This window comes from Anabrus simplex, chromosome 5 (genome assembly GCF_040414725.1).
Source record: "Anabrus simplex isolate iqAnaSimp1 chromosome 5, ASM4041472v1, whole genome shotgun sequence".
NCBI classification, from domain to species: domain Eukaryota; kingdom Metazoa; phylum Arthropoda; class Insecta; order Orthoptera; family Tettigoniidae; genus Anabrus; species Anabrus simplex.
In genome coordinates this window covers 133,906,953-133,931,853 of record NC_090269.1, presented here as the reverse complement: position 1 = coordinate 133,931,853, position 24,901 = coordinate 133,906,953, and the positions used below count along the sequence as shown (strand labels likewise).

General features: G+C 41.1%; 1 protein-coding gene across 1 annotated transcript in view; it reads left to right on the top strand.

Moving 5' to 3' along the window:
- Positions 1 to 11,061: 11,061 nt before the first annotated feature.
- The window catches only part of LOC136874688 (uncharacterized), a 76,271-nt gene continuing 62,431 nt past the window's right edge, over positions 11,062 to 24,901 (top strand). The window contains exon 1 of the mRNA XM_067148327.2: positions 11,062 to 11,132. Within this exon, the coding sequence (XP_067004428.2) occupies positions 11,068 to 11,132 (65 nt within the window). The 5' untranslated portion in view covers positions 11,062 to 11,067. The remainder of the gene's footprint in view (positions 11,133 to 24,901) is intronic.

Genomic DNA, 24,901 nt, shown 5'->3' with positions numbered 1-24,901 from the left:
AGCTCAGTCCGGTAGTATTTCAAGATACTCAATAGATATATTTATAGGCACGAAAAACAACTCTTGCGGGTCAAAATTCCGGATCCTCGGTGTCCTCGAAAATCGTGAAAGTAATTAGTGGAGGCGGAAAACCAATATCATTAACGATTAAATGGATTACATTTTGCTGGGTAATCACCAAATGTGTCATCCGAGTTGTTGTTTTATATGGCAGCATCGTACGCAGAACCTGTCTCTTCCATTTGGAAGTTTTATCGAACAACTTATACCCTTGTCTAGAAATGTTCGGACGTTTGCTAAATAATTTTTCAAGGGACATTTCATCCTATCTAATCTAAAATATACTATGTTAGAAACAATGCGGCAACAAATCAAAATTGCGTCACTGTTATTTACTTAGTTATTTTGAATTTTATTGTCAAAAGAGACAAATGTTTCCATTGCTTAAACATCTACAATGTTTTCTAAAGGGAGTAATCAGCTTCGTAGAAAATTCTAGTTCGCGCAAAAAAATGCTTGTTTCCTAATGTTAATTAACAATTAAAATCATTGTTATGCCAACTATTTCACAGCTAATCATAGTGTGTCCCTAAACTTACTGCCGAAACTGTATATGTCATCAACGTTGTTGCTTACAAGTATTGTCTCATTTGCGTACCCCGTTGACTTTAATACCCAGTTCTGAATTGTTGACAGATCCTTTGGATATTCTGTATTCTGTATGTTAAATAAGATATGAGGCAATAATAATAATAATAATAATAATAATAATAATAATAACAATAATAATAATAATAATAATAATAATAATAATAATAATAATAATACAGTAGAACCGCGATCTGGAGGTAATCCGAATTAAGGGAAATCCAGATTATTGAAAAATAACCAGGGAAATGCCATGATACTTATACAGGCTCATCGAAAAAATATCCTAGTAATCCTATTAAATGTCCCTCATATGGTCGGTTGGTGTGGGCATTTCAGAGGGCTTGGCAGACTAATATGACAGTATTATATGGCTTGGTGAGAAAAGTAACGGGAAACTACCCCATTTCTCATTTCCCTAGAATGTTTCTTCAGTTATGACTAACCTATAGATCATAGAGAATGGCAGAGCTTTTGAAGATCATACCAGCCTCCGGGCTGAATACTGAACAACACCTTTAGATGGTTATTGTTGTACCTCTCGAAATTTACACCAAGTGGCTCCCAATTGAGTGTCCCCTCTGTTTCTCGTGACTTCTATTTCTCAACTCTTGTTCTTCTCCAGCCCCAGCTATAAGGTTTACGAAACTAGAGATTATCTCTTTTTTCCGTCTTTCATGGTCCCTCCCTTCCTTTGCGGGCTCGTTATGAGCGTGGCGACATCCACGGCCATATTACTTGGCTTTCGTCACCGGATCGAATGCTTCTTATCCCAGCCAACTCCGCAATTGATCTAACGATTCTCAATCAACCAAGGTCCAGCCCTCAGTCCAGAATTAAAATCCTTGGACTGGTGGAGAATCTAAATAAATACATAAATAAATAAATAAATAAATAAATAAATAAATAAATAAATAAATAAATAAATAAATAAATAAATAAATTCACCTTGGGAAAATCAAATGATTATCTGTCTTTCAATAAAATGTGGAACGCGACGTTACCTAGAAACCGTGCAGGCTGTGGTGTAAAGTATTGATGGATGGCCATGACACACAGATCAACGGCCTCTACAGCTCTCAAGGTACTGTTGCTAGGTAACGTCGCGACACACATTTCCTTACATGACGCCATTTCGTTACCCACATTTTTTTGGGTGACCCCCAGCTCCACAGGAAGCCAGAACAAAATCATGGTTCATCAGCCCCGAAGGGTCATGGCCTACCAACTCGAAGACCTGGTGTCGTCTGGTCGGTATGACGAATCCTTGAGGATGTTATTTTTGGCTTTCTGGACTGGGACCTCTTCAGCTGTAATCACATAGGCTGAGTGGACCTCGAACCAGCACCCAGATCCAAGCAAGAATATCTCATCTGGCCGGGAATCGAACGCGGGCTTTCCGGGTAAGAGGCAGGCACGGTACCCCTACACCGCGAAACTGACCATCGATAACATCATCAGTTGTGATACATTCGAAAACGTAATTTAAGAATTCGAATTCCTGTTCATAACATAGAGTTAGAAGAGAAATTAAGACATACATAGTGCATTGTCCTTCAAGTAGACAACGAGGTAACTTATTCAAACAGACCAATTGGATGTGCGGTTTACTCACGCAGTTATCAGCTTGTGTTCGGGAGATAGTGAGTTCGAACCCCATTGTCGGCAGCCCTGAGCATGGTTTTCCGTGCTTTCCCTTTACCATACAGGCAAATGCTGGGGCTGTACCTCAGTTAAGACCACGGTCGTTTCTTTCCCACTGCTAACCCTTTCCTTTCTCATCATCGCCATAAGATCAATCTGTGTACGTTCGACGTAATGCAAATTCAGTATTCAGTATTCAGTCCCCCAGCAGGTACCGAATCGTACAGCTAGAAACAAATCTGCACATTCTACAAGAAGCACTGAACAGTTCAGGCTTTTAGGATGGCTTCGTGCTTATACGATGTCCTTGGATCCAAAATCATGTCGGACAGTTGGTGATCTAACGTTAATGTCCAGAGGACACATTAGATGTTACGAAATAAGAAGTGAAGAATAGAGGAGAATGTTGTTCGATAAGCCCGCTGCGGCAATACAGCTTATGGGAAAATCCAAGAATAGCAACAATAACGAGAGCGCTCCTTTTAGCCATCACCATCTGGCACTTATTATGTCGAATTGCATCACTTGAGGCGTATGTGTTTGAACACCACTCATGGCGCGTGTATGTCCACTTAATGGTGTCAGTGTTATCTCCTCGTGATTCTGAGAGCTATATTGTGTGCCCATTTCGAGCCTTGGTTCCAACTAACAAGACAATTCATCAAAGGGTTTTTCTAATTTGGAAAATTACAAATTTCAAAAATTACTTAAAAGGAAAATAAAATATTTATTAACACAAATAGAACCTAACGGATTGGATAAAGAGGCGAATAGAGCAAGAATTAGAAAACTAGAATTAGCTTACAGGTTAACCCAGAACGCATACAACAAAAGAGCAATATCTTACAAGGCAAAACTTAGACACTACAGCACAGTGGTAAAGCCAGAGGGTCTCTACGCTTCATGAGAGCCTGACAATGAATAAAAAGAGTGAGCTTCAAGATCTCGAAGGAAAGGAGAGGAGAATCGGAAGGAAAATTTTAGGACCACAGAAAAATGCTGATGGGGAGTGGAGGAATAGAAACAATGATGATCTCCACAAATACACCGAAAAAACCATTGACACCATGCGAAAGCGAAGGCTGAAATTCTATGGGCATCTAGAAAGAATGGATGAGAAACGGTGAAATAAAGACTGAAAGCTTCGACGAAGTGGGTCGAAGAGGTAAAAAGAGATGCAATAGAAAGTGGACCAAATTGGTCATATCTGAGAAAAAAAGGAAGATTAGAAGTGAAAGGATGAACAGGTTCTGGGAGGAGGAGCAGAAGAAAAAGAGAAAGCCTTAGGTTCAATGCCGTCCATTGGCGGCCAATTTCGGAAACAAGAAGAAGAACACGCATAATTTTTGCATAAATTACATGAGATACATTATCTTATTAAAAAAAATATTATTACTTTCAGTTTTTAAGACACCGGGTTGGTGAATGATACAAATAATATTAAAACAATATAATAAAGGACCATATTATATAAAATCAAACTAATTTTTCCGTATAGAGCTTCCGGACAAACAATATTAAGTGTTCTTCCATTTGGAGCTAATATGCTTAGTGTTTTTGCCCTTCCACGTACAGTTGACCCTGACAGAAGCCTCGTTTCCGAAGTCGAGTCCTACAACTTTAAGTGATTGCCCTTGTGGCTTGTTGATGCATATTGCGAAACTCAAACGAACGGGAACTGCAGACGTCTATATTGAAACGGTATATCCGAAGGGATGATTTTAATGCGAGAAATGAATACGGATGTCCTGTTATTATGGTGGCTTCAATAATATTCGACATCGGTTTCTTGACTGAGAGTCGTGTCACGTTGCAAAGGGAAGGAGAATTCATAATCCTGAGAAGGATTATCGATGGCACAATCATCTGCTCCAAGATGTTCCAGGGTACCGGAGGTGACTCCAATTGTAGTTGACAGCTTCATCTGTATTACGTGTCGTGGCGATAGACTTGTACATTTGTAGAACACCAGGTAATTCTTGTAACAGTTGATTGTTGATGACGTTGGCAGCTTCATTTCTTAGAGCAAGAATTGCTCTTTGACACAGTGATCGGTGGAATGTTGTGCCAAAAGTATGTTAAAAATTTCAGATCTCTGCGTGCCGTAGATTTGAATGGGCATCGCACACACACACACGCACACGCACACACTTCGTATTATTAATATAGATGAATAGATGGACTTACTAATTCTTGGTATTGTTCCCTTCAGATTACAGTTGTACATCTCATCCTCCATGTGATTCGATCTACTGAATCATCAGAGTGGAACCCACCATCTCACATGTCCTGTTGTAGACAGTTCAATCAGCGCTCTTTGGATCATTCATGGGGTCACCACCGTCTGTGTTGAACACAACTGCCCTTTGCGTCAGGTATTAGGTTGTCCCTTCAGCCCTACTTCTTACACTTGTTCGGTTTCGAGATGACTCCGAGGGCATTATGGGTGACGTCGTTCTTTAGATGATCCAATTGTTTAGCTCCCGATGGCCATCATATGAATATTAATAGTAAAATAGGAAGGAAATAAAACTATCCTCAGTTTCATGGCCGAATTAGGGACAATAAGTGAAATTATGGACAATTAAGGCTTTCGTTGCCTCAGGTCGAATAAATCACTGCAAATGAACTTTCTGGTTGATAGGCAATATGTTCCTATAAATTTAATTTCTGTTAAATTCCCCGTCGATGCAGAAAAATTGATAAAATCAAACTTGAAGAAAATGCTTCAGTTACAATCCGATCTACCAGATGGCATGATATACAGTCACAGAAAATTTAAGGGAGTTGGACTATTTTGTGCACAATGGGAGACTTTCCTACAGTAAATAAATGGTCTGTGGATTCTGAAGAGATATTGGAACCGCTACATCTTCAATACAAGAAACCTAGAAAAAGGAGAAAGGGACCTGGAATTTAATAAGTGGTGCGATCTCCGTCACACAGGGAAAGGAGTTATCCTATTTTTAAAGTACATCGGCCGGTGGATGCAAAGTGGGCCTCGGTCCACAAGTGGACACGACTGGTTCGTAGTCCGACAACTCTGCACCCCGACCGTCCAACTGAGCAGAGGAGGGGTTCTACCGTGGCTCTACGGCTCTGTATTCGGAAGAAGGTGAGGGGCTGGTCCCCACTGTCGGTTATTCTGAGAACGTTTTTCCATGGGTTTCCATTCTGCTTCACCAAGGCGAATACCGGGACAGTTCCTAGTATAGGTCAAGGCAGACAACCCTCTCACCTTCTCCGATACAAATCTCCTGGACTGAGAGACTGCGTCACCGTGTAGGGGACCCGCTTCCCCCTTCAGGGGAGAAATGAAAACATTTAGTAGTAGTAGTTCCAATAAATCGTTCAGCCACCACGAAGGATTATCGCACATCGAATGGAGAGAGGACCTCAAGATGACAGGGAATTGAGCAGGCGGGTAGGACCATGGGCAGTAACCGTCATAGACGATGCCTCACCGAGATTGAAACACTTGCTCGTGTCCTTGGTTCTTGCCAGCGAGGCGAGAAATCAAATAACGTCGCTGTTGTGCCAAAACCGCGAATGTGACAATGCTCTTCCTGTGTGTTATTTCCCTTAAGTCTGGTTACAACTTCTAGCCATATAGTGATATACAGTTCATCAGAACAATTTTCGCTGAATTTATTTTCCTATCCGCGTGTGTAAAGGAAAATTAAACTTACTGTACCGTACGGAAGAAATGTATTGTATAACATATTTACCCGCTCCAAGAGTTATGACGTACTGGAGGTTGATCTTCCTTTACACCTTAGCAGGGGCGGCCGTACCTTATGTGCTGAAGTGCTGCAGCACATTGTCTATTTGAAAAATCAATTATTTTAAAAATATTATCTACAATCAAATACAGTGCATTGAAAAAGATGACTGCTAAAGAATAGGAAATCATTCAGCTCCCCTCACAACCAGGTAACAAGCCGTGCGCTCCACGCCGGGTGCTGTGCAGATCACAGCTCAGCAAGAATTTCGAAGTTTTTCGCCAGGAAGCAGGAACTCTGCCTTTTGCGCAGGCGTGCCCAAACTTTCCGATGTGCTGTGAAAAGAACAGCCAACCTATCACTTCACAGTGACCACAGAGAGGTAGCACAGTTCACACTTGCGTTTCGTCCGAAATTAGAACGTGGCAGGTTGACACAGCGGTAGTATTTAAGAGAGTTCGCTCAAAGCAAACGGGAAAACAAAACACTGTAGTGGAAGCCATCAGCTGTTCCCGCCAGGTCTTTTAATACTCCCAACTTGCCTATTCCGTAGCCAAATTTGTAAATCGATGAACTATATAAACTGAACTTTTTGTGTTGTCAAAATACGGACATGATATTGTGATGTTCTTCCTTAATTACAAACGTCTAGTTTATAAATTTCGCTATAACAACGTAACTTGTAATTTTGCATTATGACGTTGCTGGTTTTATTTCAGTGGTTTTGGTAACATTGAGAAGTTCTGTTTTTGCGCGCTCACACCAAGTGTGAATGTTTTGTCATTGCAGGTGTTATTGTGCGTTGAATTAGTTTTTGTAGGAGGAATGTGTATATGTGTTGGAATTGTTTGCGTGCTTGTTCAGTATTAAAAACTCAGTGGAGAGCCTCTTGAAAACCGCATTTGTTTCTAAATATTTTTATTTTTTGGAGAGGGGATTAGTTACAGCACACAACTGATTTTCTGCACCAGCCGCCACTACATCTTAGTATAGATAAATGAACACACCAAAAATAATTGTTGTGATGGACTGGATATTAATATATGGTTGGGAGGCGCGACCAGTCTTAAGGGAAATAATGGATAGAAAGAGCATTGTCAGATTCGCGGTTTCGCCCCAGCAGCGACGATAAGAACCCCCGTCGCCCAGATCCTCAGAAGAACCGGATTCACACTCCACGAAGAGATCCATTGTTTGACAGAGAATTGAAGCACTATCAGGATCTATATAATTGCCAACATAGTCAACAATGTAGGCTTTATAATTGATCCAACCGTCCGCTTTAAATTCTGCGCGAGTCAACCTGAAGATGTTGATCGTGAGAAGAACCGAATATAGCAGCCCACAGTTCCATTCTACATGGAAGCATACAACCTAAAAGGGATCGAAATAGTAGGCTTGCTGATGGGAAGCAGGGGCACAATTCCTCCAAAATTAGTTGATTTCTTCAAGATATTCTTTCTTTGATTAGTAACATTTCACTTCCTGCCTTAAAAACGTTAAAGTATGTTAAGAAAGACTCTTCGGCGATTTCCTTTAAAATTTAACAGGTTGTTGTATTTATTTCTTAATAATTCACATTTAACTTGAATTAAAGTAACCTCTAACTAGAGAAAGTGTTACCGGGGGGAGGGGGGATGCGTCGAAATTCTCTGGAACGGGACCGCTACTAGACTCTTCTGCCAATATTATTTCGGCAGAAAATGGATCTGTTAAAGTATTTGTGATTATCGGTGCTAAATTTGGTTCTTGATTAATTGAATTTATTTGACTGTGGGGGGGGGGGGGGGTGATTTAATTAGCGAATGACAGAGAAAGACCTAAGGTGTGGTAGAAGAGTAGAGTATGAGGAAGAAAAGCATAACACGTTAAGATAGTGGAGGTATGCTTATTTTTGCAGCTTGAAGTCATTGTCAAATTTAAGTACAGAAGAACCTCATTAATCCGGACTAACTGATTGTCCGGATTAAACAAAATAACTTATGAAAAGAGCCAAGGTACTTATTTAAACACTCTGTTCAGTAAAAACAACGAGTACACTGCAATATTTTAAATTTAGAAATACGAAAGTGCAGTATAAAGATTTAATGCAGTATTGGGCCCTTCAAAATACACAATAATTAGGTCAGTACAGAATTAGAACATTACAATCAAGGCACACCTTCATTGACCACAATTTACTGGTTTGACGAACTCCTGATCTTTTGTTGTCTTCCTTTGACATTAATTTCTTTAATAATTAACTCACAGAGATGCTTCAAATGTTCGTAAAATACAGATATGTTTTCATCGTCGTTATCTTCAAGGTATTTAATGACAATGTTTAGATGGTCCTTAATTTCACTAAGTTTTGGCTTAGTGTTAATAACATCTCCTGCTCCATCCTGGCCATATTCGTCTGTTTCAAAGCTTTCTCCAGCGACCACATTATCAACGATCTCCTCCTGCATAGTTTACAACATTGCGGTCGTAACTCAGCTTTGTATTGTAATTGCATTTATGTGGCAGGGGAGTGATAACTGAAAATTTGAACTTCTACAATTCACCACTTATCACAAACAAACTTAAAAGGCAAACATAAATTAATAAGATATAGCTCCGCACAAAACTTACAGTTGATTACTTAATTGGTTGCAATGTTATTGACAAATACATTTTATTTTTATATGCTACATGAAAAATGTTCCTTACGTCAGAGTTTTCATTTTCTTGGACTATATTTTTGCAGACTTGTCAAAAATACTCATATATATTTCAGAACGACTCAGGTTTTTGTAGTCAGGCATAAGCTATTGGAGATATATTTTCTTTTCAATTTTTTATTATTTATTCATTCAATAGGTAAAAGTCTAGTTTCGTGCTATTTCAGGAGTAAAAAATATGAAGCTAATATTGAACTGATAATAAAATGCAGAACTGCTTTTAATTCCTGTTGGTATTCAAATATTTTCTGAAAATTTCAGATGAATCTGATAAGAACTCTGTCCCGAGGAGCATTTTATGCATGTCAAAGAGTTGAAAATGGTTTAAGGCGACACTCCGGAGATTAAAATATATACTTTGGTCATTTTGATGAAATTGTTTTAATCACTGAAATTGAAAGGACTGAGTTTCATTTTTCTTCTCATAAAGTTATTCCGCTGAATTCAAACAATTTATCACTGTAATAATGCTTTGTTTGCCGATTGTAATTTTACATTTAAATCCCATTCTTCTCCCATAATATTCTGCCAAATGTAACAAAATTTGTACGGTATAACTTATGTATCACAGCTATATTAAGAAAGCTGCGTATGGAATTTTTGATTGCAGAATTTTTTCAAGTAGTAGGGATTTTTAAGTCCAAAATTTTAGAACGTAAAAATTACACAAATTTTCGTACGATATATTTCCTTGTATACATTTTGTACAGCAAAATTGATACGTAGTGGTTTTAAAAGAAGTATTATCTATGTAATTACGAATTTAAATTAACATGTTAATTAAATTTCATGTAAAAAATGGAATTAAAGTTTCAAAAACAAACATTAATTTTGGAAAATCTATTAATATTATATGAAGGAAATGTTCGTGATATCTCTACTTTTATGTAGGTGACATTCCCAAAAAGTTTCATGAAAATCCATGCATTAGGTAAAAATATATTTTTATCTCCGGAGTGTCGGCTTAATGTGGATAAAAGCAGTTGAAAGTTTCAAGAAACATACTTGCAATGAGACCGCCCTGGACTGTAAATTGCTCCCAATGATGCCTTTCTAGTCTTACGCACAGCCTCGGCCTACTACAAAGTAGATACATTCCAGCGGGATTATTGAAATGGTAGTCCGAAGGAAACTTTGAAGCTATTTTTTTTTCTAACAGCATGAGTGAAAGGCGTGTGGGCTTGCTCGATATACTCCCTGCCACTACCCTTTACATCAGACATCTAGAGCTCTAAAAACGGCGTTAGGTAAAAACTGACAACGGGAGTTGAAAGAGGAAAAACTGGGAGATCTTTTAAGATTAAAATTAAAAATTCGATTTTTTCTAAAATTCGCATTGTTTCAGTCAGGACTGCCTTTAAATAGCTGTCGGGATTGATAAGGTTCTACTGTGGTAGTAATAATAATCGTGGAAAATTGATTCTTCTTCTTCTTTTCCTACTGCTTTCCCACAACTGTGGGGTCGGGGTGTGTGGATTTGGCCCTGTTTTACGGCCGGATGCCTTTCCTGACGCAAAACAGATCTGGAGGGATGTAATCACTATTGGACCATTCTGAGGTGGTTGGTAGTGTGGTATGTTGTCGAAATATGAAGAGGAGAGTGTTGGGACGGACATAAACACGCAGCCCGCGAGCCAGAAGAATTAATCAGAAGCGATTAAAATCCCCGACCCGGCCGGGAATTGACACCGGGACCATCTGAACCGAAGGCTATACGCTGACCATTCAGCCAACGAGTCGGACAATCGTGGATAATTGATTATTTATTATAATTTATTGTTTCAATGTTCTTTGTGGACGGCACAACGGCTCAGAGTAAGTTTCACTCCCTGATCGTCGTCCATCCAGATTACTTAGTGAATACAATGAGGAAATTACAATACCATGGACTAACTGACGGAATGCAAACATTAATAACGCTGTTCAGGGATATTAGTGATGTAGAGTGCAATTTGGAGTTGGAAAATAACACGGTTGAATTTTCCTTCTTACAATTTGCTCCGACACAAATAGGTCTTATGACGACGATGGGGCAGGAAACGGGTAGGACTGGGAAGGAAGCGGCCGTGGCCTTAATTAAGGTACATTCCCACTATTTGCCCGGTATGAAAATGGGAAACCAAGGAAAACCATATTAAGGGCTGCCGACAGTGGGGCTCGAGCCTGCTGTCTCCCGGACGCACGCTCACAGCTGCGCGCCCCGTAGCCCAAAGCTGAACCACTATTAGGCCACTAATCTTTTGACAGCACGCGTCCTACTATGACAGAAGAGGAAGTATGGGTTGAAATCTCACGATAAGGTGACGAGTACCAGACACGCTAGGTATATAAAGGTCCGTTATCAGCCGGCCATGACTAGTGAGCAACCAGATCAGTACTGTGTTATCTCGCAGAATATCGGCCATTGTATTCACAGGTGAGTCTACGTTGACATTATCACATGAATGTTGTTCACATTTCCATTGTCAGAATTTACCAAAATTCCACATTGAATGTATTACTAAGTGTTGCAGCGAATTAATTTCATTTGTTCTAGGATTAAAATTGACACTTTTAAACTATGGTATGTCGACTGACAAGTCTTGTAACAACTCGTTTTTTATATTCACTAAAATATAAGGAGCTAAGTGTTTCATTATCCACCATTTTTAGTCAAGAATTTGTAACAATTAGGTACGACTAAACTTTGGAACACATTCCTTACACACAGAAGAAGAAAATAGCCTATAGCATGAGTTTTCGCATCATCATCATCATCATCATCATTTCCCATTATCCAGCTGTTCCTCTCCACTTTGTTCGGTACTTCCACCACTCCTCCACCCTAATACTGCGCTGGATTGTGTCCTTCCATCTCAATCGTGGTCATCCGCGGCCTTTCCCTCCTTGCATTTTAATTTCCATCACCTTTTCTGGCGTTTCTTCATCACTCATTCACTTTATGTGCCCCAACCATCTTCGTCGGCTCTTCTCTATTCTATCATTCAATCATTCCACTCCACTTCAACTTCTTTCCGGATTTTCTCATTCCTTATTTTGTCTCTTCTACTCTTCTGTATCCATGCATCCAGCAAAAATATCATGTGCAAATACATAAAGGACATACCATCGTATAATAGAACACTATATCTAAAATATAAGCAATCTCCTGTGGATGGGAAACGCAGACGAAGAATACACTCACAGTATCCCCTGCCTGTCGTACGAGGCGACTAAAAGGGGCGACGAAGGGATGATCGAATTAGGACCATGAGACTGCTTGAATTACTACGATCACGCGGAGAACACCATGGGTCGCCTTTACTTGCGAGTAGTACCACTATGTTAGGTACACAACAGGTTTGTGATTAGTAGCAACAGTGTGTGAATCAGTATGCGTTGTACAGTACCCGTGATAAGTACCACTATATGCGGAACACCACGGGCTTACGTTGCCTGTAATTAGTACCATTATGTGAGAAACGCCACGGGTCTGGGCGTTGCCTGTGATTAGTACCACTATGTGGGTAACACCATGGGATGGTAAGAGTCCCTGTGATTAGTACACCTATGTCAGGACCATCATAGGTTTGCGTTCCCTGTAAGTGGCGCAGCAATGTGAGAAACACCATAGGTCTGTGTTACATGTGCGCATTACATTACCCTTGAGTGGTACCATAATGTGTGGAATACCGCGAGTCTACGCTACTTTTGATTAGAACCGCAACATGACAAATATCATGGTTCTACTTTACTAGCGATAAGCTACCGAGCTCGATAGCTGCAGTCGCTCAAGTGCGGCCAGTATCCAGTATTCGGGAGATAGTAGGTTCGAACTCCGCTGTCGGCAGCCCTGAAAATAGTTTTCCGTCGTTTCCTATTTTCACACCAGGCAAATGCTGGGTCTGTACCTTAATTAAGGCCACGGCCGCTTCCTTCCCACTCCTAGCCCTTCCCTGTCCCATCGTCGCTATAAGACCTATCTGTGTCGGTGCGAAGTAAAGCAACTAGCAAGAAAAAGTACTAGCGATAAGTACCAGTGTGAAGGGCTGATAACCTAGATTTTGGACCCCTTTGTACAACAAGCATAATCGATTCAGTATTGTGCTTTAGAAGCAGTCCCTTGATCAGTAATACAGTACTATTGTTTAACGCTAGTTTCTGGGAATGTGGGACATTGCGGAACGGATCCACTGATTGCTTTACATTCATATTCATCCATTCATTCTTCGTCATCACGTTTTGATTCTGGTCAGTGGATGATTTCTGACTTTTAAATTGTCATTATATTTCGTACCATTAGGGGCCGATGACCTAGATGATTGGCCACTTTAAACAACAAGCACCATCATCATCATAAAAATACAAGCAACAGATGAAATATCTCAATACAAAAGAAATACCATGCATTTTATTCACTTCACGGCATACGCAACAGAACCTTCGGCGATAAACGTCTCATTGAGATCTTCAGATCAGTCGTATGTAAAAATTGGGCAAGTGCTAGGTAAATGTTGGTATCAGGTCTTCTTAGTAAGCATATTAAACTGGTAGGGGGAGGCCCTGTTCGTAGGCCCGTTTTTCATATAAAACACGGTGTGCCTGTCATTATTTACTGCAGCCGAGAATGATGTGGTTAAGATCGGCAATTTCCTCTTCGTCTTTATTGCACATAGGAGAATCCACTACTCTAATTCTATGCAGATGATTTGTGTAGCAGCCATGGCCGAGACAGATGCGAATGATGGACGTAAGATGGCGCCTACTAAGACGTAATTTGTCAGTCCAGGGTCGTGTTGGTATGTGAGACTGGTGAGCAGCGCAGTGTCGTTCTTTAATGATTCTGGTTAAGAAATCGGGGATTTTGTTCTGGCAAATTATAGCGAATTGAAGCGATAAGGCCAGTTTAAAGCGTTATGTGTGAAATTGTAGCGAAATTAATGGAAATAAACAAGCTTGAAATCGTATTCCAATATCATGTGTGTGAAGGGAAACAGAAGACAGAATAAGGATATGAACTATGTATTCGTTTTAATATTCTGGAAGATCCCTTAATGGTATGGCGATATAGTGTTTCCCTCCGACTCGCTTCACGTTTTGTTTCGTTACACAGCCCACTTAGTTCAGTAATGTTTTATTTTACCTGGCAAGATTAAGGACTCCAGGCCTTCTCTTCCATCAAACCAGGCACTGAAATACACATACATTACATTGTGTTACTTTACAATAATTAGATGTAATAAAAATTAAATTAATAATGATACAAGAATGATGAGTGATGAGATTAAATTATGATGAAATAAATTAGATATAATAATATCCGACATGTAAAGAGGAGGTAGTACATAGCGTGACAGTAAGTAACCAATATGTTAACCGAAGATATCAACTATGGTCATGTGGGGTGGTGCTAGTCAAAACTGCATAAGGAATAACGAATCGTTATAAATGTATTTTTTCTATTTATATATCTCTTACATAAATAATTCACAGATCACACAATTGGGACTTTCATGATTAATTTCAGAAAATTGAAAATGAAAACCTACAACCTGTTTTCCAGTCATTGACCGGGTCAGGGATAGAATGAATTAAACCCCCATTGTTGAGTTGTAACGTGCAAATAATAACTACGTCTTTCTTACAACACTTTATTTACTACTACCTACAAAACAAAAGGGAATCTACAATCGTAAAACTCGACTTAGTTACAAGTCTGTCCGGTAGGTGTCGTTTGCTTGTACATTCAAACCTCAACATCCTCCCCACCCTGGTCGATTTCGAGAGGAATCACCAGTTGAACCGGTCGACTGATTCTTGAACCATCTGGCAGACGCAGGATGGCTGTCCTCACTCGGCCGTCTCTTCCCTGAAGGACTTTGTCGACTCTGGCTCTTTTCCACATATGGCTAGGCAGGACGTCTTCTTGTAAGAGGGCAACATCTCCTACTCGAAGTCTCGGATGTTTACCAGTTGGAGACTTGACCTCATGGTAGTTCCGCAGCTGAAGGAGGTATTCCCTTTTCCACCTTCGCCAAAAGTCTTCAACCATTTTCATCTTCGTGCGAAATTCCCTTGTAAGGTCTTTCTTATGTACTGGCTCAGATCCAACTGGAATGGTCGTGAGTTTCTCGCCGTTGAGGAAATGTGAGGGTGTCAACACTTCAGAGTTACTTTCATCTTGAACAATGGGACGTGAATTCAGGGCGGCTTCAATGCTGATCAGAACTGTGCGGAGACCCTCTTCATCGACCTGTGAGCGACCTAGAACCTTTCTAAGGCAGCGCTTAGTAGAGCCAATCATTCTCTCCCACCATCCTCCCCACCAAGCCGCCCGTGGAGCTATAAACTTCCACGTCACATTGTGATGTGCCATACATTCATGAGTCTTCGGACTGCTGAGCACGTCTGAGAGTTGGAGTTCTCTGTTCGCTGCTTGGAATGTTTGGGCATTGTCGGTGTATATAGTGTGTGTGGGACACCTCGTCGTCCTACGAAGCGTTGAAAAGCCATTAAGAATCTGTCGGTAGTTAAGTCCGTTGAGAGTTCCAGGTGTATAGCTCTCACAGTTGCACACGTGAACAGAACGATGTAAACCTTCTTGGTCGTGATCTCTGACTTGACATAGAGTGGGCCTGCGAAGTCGATTCCGGTCACAGTAAATGGTCGACTAGGACAAACGCGATCTAAAGGCAGTGGGGCTTCTACCTCCTCACACCTTTTCTTGTGGGATATTTTGCACGGCAGGCATCCATGCAACACCTTTTTGATGATTTGGCGGGCTCGTAGAATCCAAAATTCATTGCGAAGTTCAGTGAGTATTATGCGTACGCCCAAGTGATGGAGTCTGATATGGGTCTGCCGAATTAGCAGGTGCGTGAAAGTGTGCGATCCATTCAAAAGCACTGGGTGTTTCTCAGCATTTGTCAACTCTGCAAATTGTAGGCGGCCACCAAGGCGAATAATACCATCTTGTAAGAAGGGATCGAATCGCAAAATCTTGGATGATTTTGGCAACTGATTATTTTTCTTCAAGGCTGCCAGTTCAGCAGTGAAGCATTCTTCTTGAACCTGACGTACCCAATATACTCTGGCATTTTCGATATCTTGGGCAGTTAAATAAATTCCGCTGCCCTTTTCTTTCTTCTTCATACACGTAACAAAACGTAGGACCCATGCGGTAACGTGTAATAACTTCCAGTACGAACTGAAACGTGACGCGAGGAGCAATGGTTCTGGAGCTGTGGCTACTAGGACTTGAGACGTCTTCTTTTCTTCTGGCAGAGTCATGTCCGGGACAGTGACGTCACGGGGCCAGGAGTTTGGATGTTCGGCAAGCCAAGAAGGTCCTTGCCACCATGAATCCCTCGAAGCTAGATCTTGGACTGTAATTCCTCTGGAGAGGCAATCAGCAGGATTGTCGATGCCGGGGCAGTGTCTCCACTGACTGGACACGGTATGCGTCTGAATCTCTGTCACGCGGTTGCAGACAAAGGTCTTCCAGCGGTTTGGATTGTTGCGGATCCATCCTAATGTGACGGTTGAGTCACTCCATAAGGTGGCACAAGAGGACTCAACTCCAGTCTCTTGGCAAAAGTAGTGAAGAAGACGGGATCCAAGCAAGGCTGCAAGCAATTCCAGTCTGGGGAGTGTGACTTTCTTCACGGGCGATAATCGGTTTTTACTGCAAACCAGCGTGACGGAAGAAGTGTTTCTGGAAGTCACCCGAATGTACAGCGCAGCACCATATGCCCTTTCGGAAGCATCACAAAACACGTGCACGGATAAATCGTCGTTAAATTTAGATATACCAATCCATCTTGGAATGCGGATGGAAGACAAATACGGCAGGTTAGATGTCCAAGCTTGCCACCTCTGGCTTAGGACAGTTGGGAGAATTTCATCCCATTGCAGTCCTTTGCACCAAGTGTCTTGGAAGAGGATTTTTCCCACGATGGATACTGGAGAGAGGATGCCGAGAGGGTCGTAAAATCTGGATATAGTGTGAAGCACCTGTCTCTTGGTAGCGGGTTCGTCCTGCAGCCTGTCAGTGACATCGCGATGGTCGAAGAGCAGTGAGTCAAATTCAGTGTCCCAGCTGACGCCCAGAACTGTCGTTTCCCGTTTGATTTCCTGCCCTTCTGCCCTCCATATATCTTTGAGTGGCACGGAGTTTGTAGCCCACTTTGCCATTGGTAGGCGTATTTGCCGCAACAGCGCTGTCATCTCGTAGTACAAGGTTATAGCCTCGTTGTCGTCTTCGGAACTGGCGGCGAAGTCGTCCATGAACGTACTCTTGTCAAGCAGTTTCGCAGCCGTGGGAAATTGATCACTGAACATGGTAGCCAATTCACGCAGAGTAGCAGAGAGGAGGAAGGGACTACACGTGAGCCCGAATGGTAGGCGAGTGAATCTGTACGTGATTACGTCATCTGTCGTACACCAAGTTCCATTTTCGTCCTTCTCGACGCGAAACCAGAAGAACCTGGTTAAGTTCCTGTCACACTTGTCCAAAGACAATTGCAAAAATGCTTGAGTTCCGTCCCCGATGATCGCTCGTTGAAACATTCGGAAACGGATCAGGGTCGACAGTATTTCTGGCAAGAGATTAGGCCCTGCCTCCAGACAATCATTGAGGGATGGTGAATCCTTGTCGTGGGATGAAGCATCGAAGAGAATCCTCCATTTGGTTGTTTCGTGTTTCTCTTTCTTCACTGCGTGATGAGGAAGGTAGAATATGTCGTCCGTGGTGTCCTGAGTGTCGATCATCTCGACGTGTCCTCTCTCAATGTAGTCTATCATTAGAGAATGATACATTTCGCGGAACTCGGAATTGCCATTAAGTTTTCTTTGAAGTGTTTGGAAACGCTTTTCTGCATTGCGGCGGTTTGAAGACGGGTATGCGTCTTCCTTTCTAATCAAAGAAACCACTCTCCGTCCATCTTCTGTTCGGTAGGTGTCGTGAAAGTCTTGTAGAATGGCAGCGTCTTTCGTCGTTAGTGATCGCTCCTGCTGTTCCTTAATTCCCAAGGTCTCCAGGTCCCAGAAGCGGCGAATTTCGTGGTCCAATGCCGGAGGTTCATCGTTGAAGTGCACGTGATTCACAGCGACATGGTTTACAGTGATACCGGATTTTTTGCCACTTAAAACCCAACCAAATATCGATGGAAGGAGCACTGCGGAACTTGAAAGGCGAATCAGTTCATCATCTTTCATCACCTTCCAATACTGATCTCCACCTATTAGGATTTCAATAGGATGGTCATGTCCGTCATCATTGGGATCCGCAAGCTGCAGCTTTCTAATTCGTGGTAAGGCTTGAATATCGTGCGGGACAGCTGGATGTGGTGAGTACGTGTTTTCGCTTTCAAACGCTGAGAGGTTTACTGTAGCATTTGTCCAAACTCCGGTAATGCTGAACTGGATGAGACGACGATTTCTGGATGTAGAGTGAGGTGATTCGAAACCTGTAACGGTTATAGCCTTGTGTCCCACGACGCGTAGCTTCAATTGATTTACCAGTTCCATGCTGATGAAGCTGGATTGGCTTCCTGCGTCAAATAGGCAACGTGTACGTTTCCTTAACCCAGTCGGGCCCGTGATCCAAATACTGGCAGTCTGGAGATGCGTGAAGTGAGGCAATTCTACGTCGATCTTTCCTACTGAAACTTCCCGTTCTTCGTTGCAGATTGACACATGATGAGATTTCTTGCATTTTGAACAAGCTACCTTGCTTCTTTTGCTGCAGTCTTTTGTATTGTGTCCTCGCTTGAGACACAAGAAGCATCGATGAGCAGGTCGTAGCTTATCAGTTCGCTCCTTAATGTTGGACACCTTGGAACAGTCTTGTGCCCAGTGGTCTCGCGACTCGCAGAATACGCAGAATGCCGATGGTCCTTTCTTCGTTCTTCTGTCCACTGTTTTCGATTTCGCATTCACGTGAAGCGTAGCAGCTGTGGGTGTGAACGTGTCTGAAAAGGTACAGTCTCCTCTAATTTTGTATGAGGTCACGGCACCTTCCACTTCGTCATTCAGGAATTCCATAAGTTTCGTTATATGACTTTCTGCGATCTTTTCTCTCTTCGAATATATGATCCACCGGCGGACGATATCCTCCGGAAACGCGCGTAATATCTTGGGAGCTAGCATCCGTCCGTAGTCGTCAACCCTTTCCCCTAATGCTCGTAATGCCTGTATGCGTCTGTTACATTCAATGTAAGTGCTATTTAAGGCATCGGGAGAAGCGTGTGATATGGGTTTGAGAGCTTCGAGATAATCCAGATGAGCCTGGATTATACGATTCTTGTCTCCGTATCGTGAAACTAGGATCCGTTTTGTCTCCTCGTATGCGTCGCCGGTTATTGGTATTCCATCAACCAAATCCTTAGGCTCGTCCTCTAGGTACCCGCGGAGGAAGACATGTTTGTCGATATTAGAGATTGAAGGGTTGCTGTCTACTGATGAATGGAACTGCTCCCAGAAGCGGGACCACTTCTCTACGTCCCCAGAGAAGGGCTCTAATCTGATGACAGGGAGTTTCACGGTATGCGTAAAGGGTTGCGGTGTTTGTACTGCTGGAGAGACTGGAGTGAGGTTCAAACTGGCGACCGATGAGGAAAGTCTCTCTTCGATCGCGCGTTTTGCTTTAAGAATTGCTCTCTTGGCTGTGTCGATGTACTCTTCGCACTTAGCGGCATCAGTTTCATATTCTTCGTCGGATAAAAGATCGTGTATAGCAGAGTCCAGGGTGATGAGATTATCTAGTGTATCTTGAAGTCTTATGCTATTGTATTCGTAGTCAATTACTGTGTCCACAGTAGCCTCGTTAACTGCAGTGCTAAGTTTAGTTAGCAGCGCCCTGGAAGTCGTCCTTTTCCTTTTCAAATTCCTCAGTTGTAAATCAGGCTTGTCTTCTGTCATGGTGTGCTGGTCGGCTGAAATGTTTTAAGTAGTAAAGAAAGGGACCGGCTGGCTATAATCCCTTTCACTACCTGCTCGCTGGAAGAGGAGGGTAGTCGTGAGAGGGATGAAGCAACTGTGAGGGCTAGCAGCAGTGGTACTCTCAGTAGCCGTTAGATGGAGATCGTAGACTGAGATTACAGTACAGTGAATAGGTGATAGATGGCGCTAAATCTGCAACGTTCGTCTTGGAGTCGTCTTAGACGCTAGGATCGCGATGAAAATCAGCGTGCTTGTTAGTACATCTCACTGCTACTAGATATCGCTGGTATCATGCTTTGTTATTATGAATGTATGTCTTGTTGTGATGCATTATCTTTACGCATTAGCGATTTTTCTATTATATTTGCAATCATGCATTAGTTCCAAGTAATCTGTAAAGTATATGTCCCAAATATAAGTCCATGCGACTTAGCTCTGTGATGAAGTGTTCGTGGCGTCTGGAGTGGCTGGTTACACATTCGTCGTTTTCAACTCTTCTCTCGCTGCGTGGACGTCCAAATTCCTGGAGGTTGTCGTTCGTCTTCTCACACAGCCGTATCACGTATTGTAACAGTCACTCCCGGGTTTCGGCACCAATATGTTGAGTTGTAACGTGCAAATAATAACTACGTCTTTCTTACAACACTTTATTTAATACTACCTACAAAACAAAAGGGAATCTACGAGCGTAAAATTCCACTTAGTTACAAGTCTGTCTGGTAGGTGTCGTTTGCTTGTACATTCAAACCTCAACACCCATCTTGCGGCGAGGACAGGAAGTGTGCCGGCTGCCGAGGCCTGTCGTACTCCTCTGGGGCAATGATTAATGACTGACAGATGAAATGAAATAATAATGGAGAGTTTTTCTGGAATGAAAGACGACACGGAAAACCGGACTACCCGGAGAAAAACCTGTCCCGCCTACGCTTTGTCCAGCACAAATGGAATGACAGGGATTTGAATCACGGAACCCACAGGAATAGAACGTACCAGTACACCACATGAAGCTCTGTCTTACGTACAATTTTCAGTTCCCTCAGTTAGCAGTGATATATTGCAACCGTTAGGGCGTTAAAAAGAATGCAACCGTGCCATGGGCATTAGTCGTCGCACCAAATTGAGTATGAACCAGCTCTGAACACATCGGGCGACAAAATAAGGCTTACATTAGGTATATCAAGGCAATATTACTTAATTTGGTTTCACAAACAGACGTACAGATGGAACATTTCGATGAGAACCGCCAGAAGTCACTTACCAGCCTTGAAGTCTCATCCTCCCTACTTTCATAAGATCACCGGCTGAATTCGTAGAGCAATATGGGTAATGGAATGTCCGATAAAGAAATAAATAGGCACTATCTAAAATAATGAAAGTAGGATTCTATAATATGAGAGGAATATGCTAATATTTGTTAAATGAGAAGAATCTCCGTTCAATGCTTGCATTCTAAACATATTTATTATAATGATACGAACCACACAAATAATGTTGTATCTCAACATATGAATAAAAGAAACAATTAAACTGATAACATTATATACACTGTATGCCTTCTTTTGTTGAAAATGTCTTGGCATAATTAATTCTCGATGTACACCATTCGATCAACATACACTAATACATGATATTAAAAAAAATGGATACTGAATTTATTTGTTAAACTCTTGTCACAAATGGATATTAAATATGGTTCCGGTACCGAGGATCGAACTCGAGATTCCTGGGTGAGAACCAGATATCCTTCATATGTTAATCATAACTGGATATTAAATAGTGTCCTTTGTCTACCGTCATGATTTGGAGAAAAGAAGTTATAACACAATATAAGCACATCTGATATACACACGAGATTGCATTGCCGTGTATCGAACATGTGATCCATTTGACCACGACAAATGTATATTTACATTGAACACTACGATGAACATACACTCTGAACATATATGTGCGTATCCTGGGTTTACCTAACAAGTTAACATTTAAAGAAAATCAGTCAAAGCTGGAATCAAACCCATCACCATATCACTGGGAAATAATAAAACACACAGAAACATATATATATATATAAATATCAAATATATTTACACAACACATCTTGAAGATATGGCTTAACCAAGCCATAATATCTGGTTAAATCTTCGCTCCAGCATCATTCGAACCGACGGGCTTCGGATTCCAAGGTACAACTTTTTGGACTCCAATCAGAGGCTAAATTAATACTTAGTACGAGAAGGGATCTATCCTTCACAAAATCCGGAAATTATCCGTGTCACTTGCAACGTATAATTAGAATGGGATTGAGATTACTCTGGTAAATGAAAAGAGCTTGGCACATTAACATCGTTTGCTAGAGACTGCAGATTTCGCTTGGCGTACGGTCGGCCAGCATTTACCTTTTCATCACAGTAACAGCTGTGACTAGTCCTGGGTAAGATACCATAAATCAATCACCCATCACTCTCCCTTTCAATTCTCTTACATATCCTCTCGGCTCATTGTCAAGTATGCATTCACTTGAAGGCCATTATTTCTTATTACTCGTTATCTGGCTATATATTCAGCCCAATTTTATATCTCTCAACAGCTATAATTATTTATTCTTCCTTATCACTCCAACAACAAAACATGTTATAGCTTCGCCCTCTCATGTCTTGGCATCGTATCTCAATCCGTTCAATTAATTCACAGAGAAAACCCATTATTTCAGGTTAATTATTCTCACAATTTCATATATGATTATAAATTAATTACGCCTCGATTTGGATCAACTCCAATCATTATCTAATATTATCCGGGATTAAAACTACCCAAATCTCCAAGTATCATTTATATCCAAACTACTCTGAAGATCTTTACCAGACGAAGAAATATAAATCTAGCTAACTTGCCGTTCTTCCCAAAGATAATTCATATAAGCTAAGAACTTTGAAATCTATATAATAATTCATGCAAATGAATTTTGTTAAATATCAATGATTATCTTAAAAATCATTTGATGATCCTAACTAATAGTAATAAATCTTTCCCAATTATACGCGCATAATGTTCCCTACATATTTAATATTTCATTATGACATTCTAATATTTACAAATATTATACTTGTTGGCATGCATATCTCGTGTTTAGGGTATATTGAAGTATGTACTTAACATTTGGTGAGTAAGGCTTGCTGTCATCTGGGGTACATCTTAGATCTTTATACGAACATGATGAATATTATTGTTCCTAGTACTGCTTGGTTCTTCTCCATACGACGATCCATGATTCGAACTGCTGTTTTCTCAGTTGAATTTCGGGATGATCCTTGTAAAGCTGATTGCAGGCACTGAGGCGCGACTCTTGTAGGCTCCGAGTCTTGGGTTCGACGACCACTCACGAACACACAAGAAAATAGAGAATGAGTTATCAAATACTGTTTTATGCACTTTCAAAGGGGGCCTACTTGTAACAAGATCCACTCTTAAGTTCAAACAGATTAACATAAGTAGTGATACGTTTGTAAAAATCACTATTCATTCCCTGACCGTCAGACAGACTATCACAACGAATGTCCCTGGAGGATGCGAATATTAATGTTGTCAAGAACAGTTATTTAATTTTTGCTAAATGTCACTCGTTCTTAAATGCTCAGGAGCTATAATAATTAGCCCTTGCATATATTAGTTAACTGTCTCACCACGCTAAATAACCTGAAGTGTTTGCCTTCCGTAGGTGATTGCACCATAAGTCATAATTAACTAACTTCGACGATTGTGATGTTGAAAATGCCAAATTAAGGCTTCTATTCGGCAATTATGTACATTAACTTGTACCACACGGCTTATTCCGTAAAAATATTAAATCACATTGATGTGTTTCTTCAATGGCACAACACTTGATACACTGATATCCAAGTAACTGATATCCAAGTCCGCTTCTGATATGTTGAGCTGCCACTATACAGACGACAATTAAGTAACGTGTTACCACTGCAGCTACTCGGATGAGAATGAGATACAGTGTCTCGGTCCAGGCTATATTTATAACCTTCGGAAAAATGGTCAGGGGGGAAGTGAAATATGTCGCTGCTGAAAATATGGGTCCGGTAATCGAAGTTTTTGAACGACGTGATAATAATCGAATTAAAGCTCATGACCTCTACTTTCTACTGAACATCTGTGAAACCAAAGCGATCAGTAGGTTATTCATAATTTCCAAAGCGTCCTTTTGGAAAATCATGCGTCATGTTTCATCATGCAATATCTCCCACTTTTTTTCACATGTTGCCGGATTTCAGTAGTCGCCTCTGATCTGCGTACTACTGTATAATAGGCGTCATTACTGATCCATATTTAAAGTATTGTGTTTATATGCATTGACAGTCAGCATAAAATACACTGGTTCGAATAGGACCTGATTTATAAATTTAGGAAAATTATTTCATGTAAAAGTATTCTTCTTCTTCCTCTTTTTCGTAAATTATGGTGAAGTGATACTAATGAATGCGGTGTTGAATTTATAGTGGGCATTTATTTTTCAACGGTTAACACACCTTAATTCGGCCCGGTCTCAAAAAACCTCCATCTCCGTGCGTAGCGTCATCATCTCTCCTCACTCGCTCAGAAAGAGAGCGCGGTTTCAAGGTTAACCATACTGCGCTGTCTTCTTCTCGTCACAGCGTAGGGAAACTGCTCCCTCCGGACTGGCGCGTCGCGGATCATACCCCGGTTAAGCATACAGAATGCTAACTACTGCGTTATATGTCATAGGATGTTGCGGAAAACGGCATATATAATTAGCCAGACCTCCTAACATCTCCATGGCATGATGGTGAACGGTCACAATATATGTCAACCCGTATCAGCGTATCCATGTGTTCTCCTTACTCTCTGTAATTTGTGCAATGGCTGGCTGAAATTCTGTTCAGTATCTACACAAAACTATATACTCACCTAATTAGAAGGTTTAGTACCTGAGTTCACTGAGTTTATGCTCGTTGTTCTTCCGTTTAGCGGCTTTGAACATACTGATTACGGGCTTCCTGTATTTACTGTGAGTTTACAGTTTATGATATAATATTTATGTTCTTGTAATGGCTATAATGAATTGGGAGCTAAAATTGGTAAGGAAGCAGTTGTAGTCCTCGACAAAGACAAAATTACAGCTTATTTTGGACTTGTACGGGAAATATTATTGGACCCTTATGTTTTCTTACATACCAGGCGGCTCACGAGCGCCGTATTTTCTACTTATAAATGTCCCGCATGCACAAATGATGAATG